Raw genomic sequence first — 12374 nt, forward strand, 5'->3', positions numbered from 1 at the left:
TCCTGCTGCAACACCCCTGTCTTGCAAAGGAAATGAAATGCTTCTAGGAGATGAACCAAGCTGGCAGGGGGAGAGATTCCCCTGTTCTGAGTTACTGGGAATTTACCTGCACAGAGGTGAGAGTCACAGAGAGGGGTTAAGAGGGACAAAGGTGCTGTTGAGTTGGTGCTTGGTTTCTGGTTTTGATGTTTTTTGGAGGAGTGAAAGCTGCAGGTTACACACCCCACACAGTCATGCAGAAATCCCCTCAGCATCATAACAGTCTTTGGTTTGGTGCTGTCTGTTGGCATCTTCAGGAGCATAACAGAGTGATGTTCTTGATCAAACACATGGAGAAAAATAGAGTGTTTTCTTCCCCAAATGCTCCTGAGGGCCCAGCTTCTGTCATGAGGGGAGACTGGGTTGAACTCCAGAGATGAAAAGGATGTTTCTGATTTGTAGTAAATTTGATGCAGAAAAAGAGTTTGGGAACTAACCCTTCTGGCAAAACTGGATTGAATTTGGTGACTAATGGGATTTAAGAAAAAAAAAGTTGTATATAGGCATGTTTTAAATTTTGAAGGATTTCTAAAAGACATTTCATTTAAAAATCAGAACTTTGGGGGCTTCCATTTTAAATGAACACTTCTCCCTTTCAAATTGAGTAAAATAAAAAATGAGAAGACCTTAAAAAGGAGTGAAACAGCAAGAACAAAGTGAACTCTTTCATGTTAAGGAAGGAATCTGGGGTTGATTTGAACTGTTGGATTGGGGGGTTCTTTATTACAAGATTTTAAAATTTCTTTTTCTGTTCATCAAACAATGCATGTTTCTGCTGGTTTTTCCCATGTGGACAGTAAATGAAAAGACTCATTTCTTGAGTCTTGCTCAGCCCACATCCAAACCTGCCTGCCTTGCAGAGCAGTGAACGGAGCCTTTGGTGCACTCCCACCACAGCACAGATTAAGTTACAATTGAATTACCATAATGAATTTACCAGCCTGGATGCCATTCCTGGAGGACTGCAGATCCTACACGAAAGCTGCCACCGTGGCTGGTGCTGATTTTCACACCTCAGATGATGTTTCAGCAAAGAAGCTAAAGATTTTATGGGAAGAGGAGTGTCCTCCTCTCTTTCTGTGATGCTGGGAACTATCTTTACATCTGCTTTTCTTCATGTGAGCAGAGGAGTTCCCTGTGCAGAGGTGTGAGCTCTGCTGGTTACTGGTTTGAAGGATAATGAACTAAAATACCACCCTTGTTGACTTGAGGATGACAAGTTACTGGTTTGTAAGGATTCAGTTTTCAAGGATAGCTTGTGTTTGACAGCCACTTAGTACTGAAAACAGATCTTTAAAAAAAACACTTGCTTCCTGTCAGCTGGGCTCTGGAGTTTCACACAGCAGCAGCATTTTTTTAGGGGAAGTCATACACTGTAAACATTTTATAAAAATAATTTAAATTGAAAATAATTTTTCTAATCAATTTTCTTTTTAAAGCTGGGAAGTGCTGTGTTGGTATTGAAATACAAGTGTAATATTGGCAGAGGTTTTCAGGTAGCTCTTGGGTCAGGGCAGGCCCCCAGAGAAGGGAAGGCTGAGGAGGGTGAGATATGGGTGGTCAGATGTGCCACCTCCAAGCAGTGACCTGTTCTGTCACACACCTGCTCTGGAGATCACAATCTGGCAGTAACAGTGGGGCTCCTTTAAACCCAGTTATCTGCCTCTCTGCATAGTATAAAATAAAAGAAAAAAGAAAATTAAATTCAAATTTGCCTGTTTGCTGTAGATAACCCAGTGTTGCCTCCATTGTCAGTGCTCCTGGAAGTTGTCAGGGAAGGTTGACTTTTGCTGTATTTCATTCTTCTATCAATGTTTATTTTTCCCTCTGTTAGCATATCAGTGACAGTGAGATTGTTTGACATCCTTGTTGCAGCAGGAAAGGTTAATTAAACTTGCAAGATCTGTTCTTCCTCTGTTTTCTGTGCTTCGAGCCCTTGCAGCAGACGGTGTTTATTGCTCTCCAAAAGCATTTGTTGTGAGGGCTGTATGTCCTACTTGATAGATAGACCTACACGTCAGAAAACATGTTAATGTTAATGCAATTACTGTGAACTTATACCTGTTTCCTTGGCTATCATAACTCTGAATGACACATCACTTGCTTTCCTGCCGAAAGTCCCTTGTTCTGTCTGCCATTCCCAACCAAACTCTGTCTGCCCCAAATTAGCTCCTGAGCTCTGACAAATTACCCAGCAAAGCCTCTGCTTTTCCACCCATGTTTAGCAGCCATAAATGCCTGTCATGCTGGTTTCCTGACCCTGTGCCTTTGTCAGCCAGGCCAGGATGATCCCTGAGGCTGCTGGGGTCCAGGGCACAGCCACAGCCCTGCCCCTGCTGCCAGCACCAGCTTTGCCACTCAACCCAGTGACAAGGGTCCACCAGCCATGGTCTGGACCTGCAGCATTTCCCAAGCACTCCCATTGACCTGGTTCTGTTTTAATCCGACTGCTCATAAATTTTAAATTTGATAACACTCCACGAGGCTAAAATTTATATCCTAAGCAACACCAACAATTCCTTTTATTTATTTATATTTTTTTTGGCAGAAAAGCAGTAAACAGGTTACCTTAGCTAGCTAATTTTGAAAGAAATTGCCTTTTTTGGTCATAAAACCAGCACTGAGGAGATGATTATGAATTTTAGTTGTGGACGTTGTTTCATTCATGGTAAGTTCAGAGGCCATTTCAGTGAGATCTTCCTTTGTCAGACAGTCACAACCCAAAGAGGCAATGGGCAGATGCAGAAGGACCATGAAGTCACAAGGTGTTGGTGTGGCTGCTCATCCCTTTGCTCAGCACCTTTCCCCCTCCACAGCTCCACAGAGCTCCCTTGGCCACGTTCTCCCTGCTGCCCATCATTAGAAGTCTCCATACCACCCCACCAACATATTGTTCTCCTGGACTTGGAGATTCCAATTGGACACAAAAGGAAAATTTTTCACAGTGAGAACAGTCAAGCATTGGAATAATAAGGTGAGGAGGCAGTTAAAATGGTTTCTAAAAGTGTCAGCACAGCAGCATCCACATTAGTGGAGAGGCAGACTTATTTGTAACTAATTACAGCTCTTTACAGCAGTTTGTAAGATATTCAGCAGCAACCATTTAATTGGCTGGACTGCTTTTCAGATTAAGTACTTCTCAAATCAAAGTCCCACCAGGAATTTATGTGGCTTCTTAATTTTGCAGTGAAGAGAGTCCCCCTTTCATCAGTGGACCTGTGTTGTATTTGTGCAAAAGCTTCTTCATGCTGCTCTGTGAAACAACCTCAAGCCTAAATCATATTATGCTCTTCATTATGGTTAGAGGTCTAAAGAGGAAATTTGCATAAGTGAAAATCAGGGAGTTGCATGTCTCTACTCCATTTAGGCCCCAGATCAAATAATTTGCTGAAAATTCAAAGCCACTTAAAATGAAATTAGATACTGGACTGATAAAAATACAAGACAGTTCCCACCAATAATATATATCTGTATTATTGCTAATTATAAGGTACATGCCTCACTAGAAAACAGTTTCCTACTTGTTATGCAGATAAATTATCAATTGATTTCTCACCTTGAAGCCTTTCCATGTTTATCTTATTTAAAATTCTCAGCTCTTGTCTTGTTTCAGAAGACAATTTAACTCTTGCTTAACCACTTGGCAGCAGCCAAATCCATCCTTGCACAAAGGGGCAGTTGGCCTTGGGAGCAATCCCTGCAGCAGCCAGTCTTGGCTGGGGAAAATCACTGCTCTGAGGGAGGGTGTCTGGAATCCTGCCAGTGGAATATGCATTTTCTCAGACTTTAGTGCAGGAGGATATTTGTTACTCTTGAGTTTTGAATAATTTGCTGCCTGAGGGAAGTCTTGCGTCCAGAACAAGTCTCTGTGTAGAGAACAGGCCTGGTTCCCCTCCTCTTTTCTTTTGCCAAGGGATCGCTGGAAACCTGCATTTAAAGAAATCAATTTTTAGGGGATTCAGAAAAAGTGCTCAAATTATTATAATTTTGCCTTGGAAAAACAGCTCACCAGCAGGAGCAGCAAAAATATAAACAGGTATGAGAAATGAAGTGTGAAGGCTACTCACAGAGCACCCCACATCTTCCTTACTCCCCTGGGTCACTGCAGTCTAGAGCATCAGGGACAAAAAATAACTAAATCCCTGAGGACTGGTCTTTGTGAACATGCCTGTCACACCAGTGCCTGGTGTTGCTGAGGAGAAAGTCACACAGTGGTGCAGAACAGCTTATGGAGCAGGAGGAAAACAAGAGGTAAGGACACTTTAAGTAGTTTTTATCAGCTAGGTTAACTCCTTCAAATCTTCCTCTCTTTCTTTTCCTCTGATATTTAATATTTTACTCCAAGCAGGACTCTCAGGCTGCTTCATTATGGTCAGTCTTCTAGAGAGGCAGAAAGGAGACATCCATCCCAAGTGGCAGGATCTGGTAAACTTTCCAAAGGTGCAGACAAATGGAGATCATTTAGGTGCAGCATTCAAGCAAATGACTTGTGTAGAGGATTTGCACAGCTTTGAGAGCTGTATAGATTTCAAATAGTCCTTAATTGACAGTAGAGGTCAGGGGGAAGGGATTAAGAGGAGGAAAGGAAGAGAAAAAGTGATAACTTAATGTCTGGTTTCATGTTCCTGTGATCTCTGGGAAGGATAACAAAGTAGGGACATATGGGGTTTGTTTACAGAAGCTCCATCCCCATTTGGACCAGGATGATGTGTGTGCTTGTCTGCACAAACCTTACACACTGGCTGCTTGCTTTATTTTTAATTACTCATGAATTTTTCCCATCTGTTTTTCTTCTTATCCTTGGCTTTCTGGTCTTTAGACTCTTCTGATCCTGGGCTCAGTCTCAATCTCCTTAGAATAGGTATAGTAATGGACAAGTCATTCAGCCTTTCATCTGCCATTACTGATGAATTACACAGCCTGCACTAGGTCATCAGCTGCTATAAATTGGCTTAGGAACACTGAAATCAATATACACTGACCGAGAATTGGATTCTGTGTATGTATTAGTACCTCATTTTCTTCAGCCTTCTTGCTTGTTTGGAACTCACAGACAACTGCAAAGTCCTACAGATTTATTTCTGGTTTCTTTCTCAAGTTGCTCCCATAATTCTTTGGGTTTATTACTCATTTCTGATGTAATGCATCATCACCTGCTGTGTCATTTCATATTTAAATGCCTTTTAGGACATCATTTCTGCTCCAGCTTTCCAGTGCCTACTTTTGTCTTTCAGTTTATTACAAAGAAGGACAGACCCATTCTGGATTTTTTTTGTGTTGGAGAAGCAAGGGTATGTTTGGGCATACCTTTCTAATCCCCTGGTTTAAAATGCCCCACTTGGTGTTGGTGAAGGCTGGAAAGTGAAGAGAGGTAAACAGGTTTTTGTCTAACTGCTGCCATCATTGGTCTTCTGTCCCCCTGAGTATGAATTTCACTCAGATCTCATTACCTAGGAGGGGGATATTTTTCTTTAAAACTATCCTTATGTAAGTCATGCTTATGTTTTTAAGCTTTTTCTTCCACTTCATAGATTTAGCACATAAATCTTTCTTGCAACTCAGATGAATTCTTAATCAGCTTCCATGTAGGCTTTTTTTCTTCAGTACCAGATTTTTCCTCCAAGATGTTTCCAACCAGCTCCAGTAACATCTAAATGCTCTTAATAGGACCAAAAATTTCCAAACCCATCATATGAATGTCTTCCTCTTTACTTAGCACCACTGAAACGTTCCAAAGGACTTTTTCTACTGTACTGCTACCAGTCACAAATTAAACCTTGTCATTATCTCAAAGAATGTTGCTGTATATGTTGTAGCATGGAGCTGGTTTCTTACCCTTATTTGAATTGTTTTAATTATTGTGCTTGAAATCTTGTGCCATGTCACCACATCCTGATATGATCCCCAATGGGAGGCTGTCAAATTTCATTATATTCTGGTGACTCCCATTTGGTGGCTGAAACGTATTTGCTACATGAACCAGCCCTTGTGTATTACTCAAGATGAAGTCAAGAGCCTGCCTGCTCTTCTCTGAAATGAACTGTTGAGAGTTTGACCTAATTAGAAAAGTCTCCCAAAGAGCAGCAGAGAATGAAGCTCCTGTGAAACAAAGGACTCCAGCTTTCAATGAGATTTATTTTTGACCTATTGTGCTCCTTCTGTACTTGTCTGCATGGTAAATTACTTTAGGATGGAAGGGCTAGCTGGTTACAGTCAGGGGAGAGGGTGAAGGGTGGTGTGTGGTGCAAGGCTGTGGCTCCCAGGTGGGATGACTGGCCAGGGTGGCAGCTCCCAGCACCACAGGCTTACACCTCAGTACCATTCCTTAGGGCAGGACTTCAGATGTGTGACAGCAAAGTACAGCAGAAATACTGCCTGAAATAAGGATAAGCACTGAATTTTCTTTGGTCCTGGGAAGAGTTTTCTTTCTTTCTACATAATTACACTCATCTGTTAGAGATACCCATCTTAACCTTTCAGGGGTTTCCTTCCTTTACAGGTTGCTTTCAGTTGTTTTATCTGATTATTATTATTTTTGTTTTCATGTTGGAAATCAGCCCTACTCTCAGTCCTGGAAGAAAAGGCAAATGGATCTGTGTGGTTTTATAGAGCTCCTTTAATGGTATGATAAGACTCCCTTCAAAATCCTGAGTGGGATGCTGTTAGCATAGTAAATATGTAAATTCATGAGTAATTTGTAAATGTCCTTGAGCCACTGAACCCGTTGCAGTCACACAGGGTGTCTCAGTTCAATGGAATTATTCAAGCTCTTACTCCAGATGACAGAATTCCCTTTCATCTCCCTACATTTAAATGCTTTCCCTTTCATATCTCTTTAGGTACAGACAATAAACAAGCTTAAAATATTACAGGGGCAGGAGGAGCAGTCAGAGAAGTAAACACCACTTGCCTCTCCTTTTCAGTTGCTTGCTTTGGTTCTGCATTATCAGGATGTTCAGTTTGCCTCTCTGCTTTTTTGCAATCCTTTGGAGTTAAAATGCTGTGCAAAATTCTTCTGCTTTCTTTCCTTCTGTGCTTTGTTGTTGGTAGACACAGGGAGAGGAGAGGGTTGTGGGGCCATAGGTGTGGGCCTGAGCACACAGCTCAGCTTTGCCTGGGCATATCCAGCATCACATTTTGGTAGACATACCAAGATTTTAAGTATAATCATGCCAACTGTTTGTTGAACTTAACATCTGGAGATGCTATTTTTTGGTTTCAGAGATTTCCCTATCCACAGGAGGTGTATCAAGTTGTTACCTGTCTTTGAGTAACCTTTTTTTAAAAAAAAAATCTGATTACATGGGAAAAAGAACCAGCAGGTTCTTGGAGACCTCTGCTGGTAATATCTTCTGGCTAAGTCTCTCAGATTTTCTTATGTCAGAATAGGGCAAAGGATCATTAAAAACCTGAAGTCACTCTTTTTTTTTTGGTTGTTGGTTTGTTGGGTTTTTTTTGACAGGACTTGTGAAAAGGATTGTGGTTGTTTCTAGGCTGCTGGGGTTTGTGAAGGTGACATGCAGAAGTTAAAGGTTCATCTCCAAAACCACGTGGCATTTTTAGCAGAATTTGATTTGTATGTGGAGTCTGGTTGAACTTAAACTGTACTTTAAATAATCAACAATCAAAAAAATCTGATAAAAATATGTGAAACACAACTGAAAATATATCTCATAAGTGTCTGAAAACTGCCAGTGGCATTTTCCACCTAATTCTACTACAGTTTGATACCTGCTTCTGGACTTTCTAGGTTTGTTCAACGTCCTTAAGGCAACTATTGAGTCCAAAAATTTTCCATGCACATAGAATATCTTCCTGTACTTGCAGATACAGCCCTAATCTATGGAAAGACTGACAATTTGGACCTCAAGTGTTGCCTATAACCATGCAGGCCTAAGTTACTCTGCTTCAATGCAGAGGTAATTCTAAATTCATAGAATCTTAGGGGCTGGAAGGGACCTCGAAAGATCATCTAGTCCAACCCTCCTGCCAGAGCAGGGAAATTGCAAGTTGGGTGCTAAGTTTTAGAGCCTCGAAGCCAAATTCATACAGATCCTGAAGAAGAAAAGGTGTCTATTTGAAGGAGCAGGGGTCTAACCATGCTCTTTATTCCACTGGGGGCAGCACATGAGCTGTTGCTTTGGTTCTGTAGGACGGTCGGGATTTCTGAAGCTACTCTTTCTCACTAAGTGCTTTCATTAAGAGTACAATGAAAACAGGTTCTGACCTTGCACATGCCCCCTTCAGAAAGCAGAAACGGACTCAGGAAAAAATGCCTTTAGCTATGAAGGACATTATTGCATCCAACTGCTGAGTGTTCCGATACAGAGGCGGCCACTTGCTGGCAGCCAGGGAGCAGCCTGTGGGTTGCAGACGTGAGGCTTGACGTGTTCCCTCTCGGTTGCAGCTCAGCCCAGCTGGATCCAGACCATCAGCGATGCCCACGCGGCCATCGAGGAGCGCGTGTCCTGGGAGTGCCGGGCCAGCGGGCGGCCCAAGCCCTCCTACCGCTGGCTGAAGGATGGGCAGCTGCTGCAGCCCCAGGTAGGCCCTGCCCATCTGCTCTGCCAGCTCCCTCATCCCTCTGTGCTTCCTTGCTTTGGGATGCCCTGGAGTCCCCTCAGGGTGCGGGTGCCCAGAGAGCGGCTGCTGGGACAGGGAGACCAGGGGACGTCCAGGGGTTGTCCTCAAAATGAAGGATCCCTGATACCGACCTGAAGGTGGAGCAGTTCTTAGCATCATGGAATGGTTTGGGTTGGAAGGGACCTTAAAAATCATCTGGCTCCAACCCCCTGCATGGGCAGGGACACCTCCCACCAGCCCAGGCTGCTCCAAGCCCCATCCAACCTGCCCTTCAACACTGCCAGGGATGGGGCAGCCACAGCTTCCCTGGGCAGCCCGGGCCGGGGTCTCACCACCCTCACAGCAACTTTTTCCTAATGTTCACCCTGAATCTCCCCTCTTTAAGCTTCACACCGTTGCCCCTTGTCCTCTCACTAGACTCCCATGTAAAAAACCCTAACCCTACCCCAGCTTTCTTGTAGGCCCCTTTGAGGTATTGGGAAGTTCCTATAAAGTCTTCTTGGGAAGAAGAAGGGGTGCCCAAGTGGAGCTGTGGAGTCTGTGGCCAGAAAATTATCAGCCTGGATTAATTCTTAGTTTTAGTTTTGAGGTTCAGGTGAATTTAGTGCTCCTGCTGGTCTCTAATGGCATTCCCTCTGCCGAGCTGTGTCCCTGGTCCTTCCTGAGGACCAGGAGCACTGCCTGCCATTGCCAGGGACATGGGGAGCCTAAGGATGGGAGATACACTGGAGCCAGGGAAACCCACCCTTCCCACAGCCCTGTCTGCCCAGCCTCTCTGGGGGGGCATCTCCCAGGCCTAAGATCCCCCCGGTACAACCACAAACAAGTCACCAAAGCTTTGGTTTCCCCCCAGCCAGCATTTGCTTGTTGTGAAGGAACATGGCAGCCAGATTTGATTGAACCCCAACAAGGATTTCTCATAACGTTAAATTTCTGCCCTACAGCCAAGTAGAAAGCAAATAGCTCTTTATGTTACTATATTTTTTTAAATGGTGAAACTCCTGGGGAGGGAGGGAACACTTTGCTGTACTTATTAAAATTGATAACAGGAGCTCCATACCCTTAGGCTGACAAATGATCCCCTGGTCCTTTGTTCCACACACTGATTTTACTTGCTTCACGCTGGTCACTAGCAGATGGTCTTGTACTTAAATCATGTTAGTGGCTGATATGAAGTAAAGGATCATTAAATTATTAACATCTATATTGTTTTCAGTAAACTGTGGAGGGCTTTAAGTATTTTTGCCTGTGCTAGCTAAGGTGGCAACCCCTCTCACTAACCTTCCTTGCTATATATAATCATAATACCATTGATTTAAAGAATCTGGTTGGCTGTGAGACACCACCATGGAACAGAAGTGCATTTTTGATTCCAGTTTATCTACTTGAAAGGGATATTAATCTAAATGGTTGGGATATTAAATCAAAGAGAAGTCAAGGGAAAGTCCTCCAATTTAAAATTCCATTTACCAACTACTGTATTGGCTTTACCATTTAGTATTTAACCTGACATAAATTTAGCTGGCAGACAAATACTGTTACTTTTTTGTGTGTGTGCGTAAAATACGGCACAACAACTGCTGGGTTTATGTTCCAAGGAGGCATCTCCTTATTTCCTGTATTCTTTGCTTCCCTGTTCCCTGCAGGGCAGAGTTCAGCTGGAGCAGGGCTCACTCACCATAACCAACGTCAGCCTGTCAGATGCTGGCATGTATCAGTGTGTAGCTGAAAACAGACACGGCATCATCTTTGCCAGTGCAGAACTGAGTGTCATAGGTAAGTGTGCTTGCCTGAATGCTGCAAACCTGCCAAAACCAGCAAAACCTTCACCCAGGCTGGTTTGACCAGCAGAAGAGCTACTGAGGATCTTGGCTGACTTGTTGCTTTAAAGGCATGATATGAAAACTTGAGAAAGTGGATAGACAGAGAGCAGATTTTTGTACATCATCACATCTTCTGGTGTTTGTCCAGGTAGCTGAGCATGGATTGCTGGCAAGCTCACTCACTTCTTGCTGGTTAGAAGTGTGTTGTGGAGAAACCCAAGTATTGCCCCAGTTCAGAGCAAACTGGACAGTAACTGCCTGCCCATGGGCTGCAGAGACTGACTCCCTTGAGGAAATGTTGCAAACCCACCACTCTGAATAGACCTTTCACCATTCTAATGGCAGTCATAGCCCTCCTGTTCCAAACCCTCACCAAGAAAAACAACTTCTGCCCCACCTGTTTTTTCTGTACACCCACTCTGCTTGTCCCAGCTAACATCAGGAGAAGCTCCTGGAAATCCAGGTGGTTAAATACCTGAGAGGAGGGGGCAGAGATTACAGAGCCAGGCCTAGTGCCAGGATAAGAGGCAGTGGGCACAAACTGAAATGTCATTTCAATGTGATATTATATTTTACCATGACAGTAGTCAAATGCTAGAACACATTGCCCAGAGAAATTGTGGCATCTCTGTCCTTGGAGATGCTTAACACCCAACTGGACACAGTCCTGGGCAACCTGCTGTGGCTTCCCCTGCTTGCACAGAGGTGGGATAAGGACATCTCCAGAGGTCCCTGCCAGCTTTGGATGGCCTGGAATCTGCACCTCATTCTCAAACATTGCTGTTGTATGAGTAGCAAGCCAGGGAACTGATGCATCAGCATAGATAAATATTTTTAAAGAGTTAAATCAAATTCACAGTTACAAAATTGGGGTTTAGTTGTTTTCAAAGTGAATGTTCAATAACATCATTCCCTGTTTTATACTGAAGAACAAAGCATCAGTTTTTTTCTGATTATGGCATTTTCAGTATCGGTCATTTTTGATCAGCAGCAAGAGATGCCTGCATGGAAAAAAAGAAACCAACCTCATTTGAAAGATTCTCATTGTTGCTGTTCAAGAAAAATACAGTAATGCTCAATAAACTAGACTTCAGAGCACTAAAATTTATTGGATATGTTACTATGTGGAAGAAATCAAAATAAACCCACTGTTGCTTTTCCTGTCTACTCAAATCCCTGGTAAAAATGAGCCTTTGGGGTGAGGGCAGATCTCAGCAGACAGAGCTGAGCCCTTAGTGGTGGTGGGTGCCTCCCCCTGCCCAGCCCCCCACAGTGCCCAGGGACCAACCTTGTGTCTGCACAAAAAGCAAAGGCTTGGAGAGCCTGCTCCTCAAACCCACCTGAGAACTTGTGCTTGGTTGGCTTCTCCTTTGGGTTATGCAATCTTAATTCTGTATGTCACGTGAAAAGCACCAGGGAGGTGTCCTGCAGATCCACTTCTGGGCATCCCTGATTGAATTTGGCATATTTTTAAAGGAAAACAACATGTTTTCTTCTTTACTAGAGTTTTCAAAGGAGGTCGATATTCTGAGCTCTCACTGAGAATTGTTGGCTTTTAAACAGATCTTTCTGAGTATAAAAATGGTTATTTTAAAAGAGCCTTAAGTTAAGCAGTTGAAATTTTTAAACACCACTAATAGCAAGTCAGACTTAAATATTCACTGAAAAATAGAAATGGAAAATTATAGACAGAGCTTTTCTCAGAGTGATTCTTCTTTATTATTGTTGACAACTATATTGCCTCAAGCCTTCAGCTAAAACCACAACCCTGGTGTGCTGGGCATTGTAAAAACATGTAGTAAGATGCAGTCATTGCCTTAAGGAGTTTTCAGGCTGAATGTGTAAAAAAAAAAAAAAAAAAAAAGAGGGGGTTCAGAGGGAAAAAAAAAAAAAAAGCAATCAAATACCTCTCTCCCAAAACAGGGGGGG

General features: G+C 43.1%; 1 protein-coding gene across 1 annotated transcript in view; it reads left to right on the top strand.

Moving 5' to 3' along the window:
* The window catches only part of CNTN4 (contactin 4), a 107229-nt gene that overhangs the window by 41281 nt on the left and 53574 nt on the right, over positions 1 to 12374 (top strand). The window contains 2 exon segments of the mRNA XM_010003347.1: positions 8447 to 8583; positions 10269 to 10398. Of these exon segments, the coding sequence (XP_010001649.1) occupies positions 8447 to 8583; positions 10269 to 10398 (267 nt within the window).

This window comes from Chaetura pelagica, unplaced genomic scaffold (assembly GCF_000747805.2).
Source record: "Chaetura pelagica isolate M959 unplaced genomic scaffold, ChaPel_1.0 scaffold328, whole genome shotgun sequence".
In the NCBI taxonomy this organism is placed as follows: Eukaryota; Metazoa; Chordata; class Aves; order Apodiformes; family Apodidae; genus Chaetura; species Chaetura pelagica.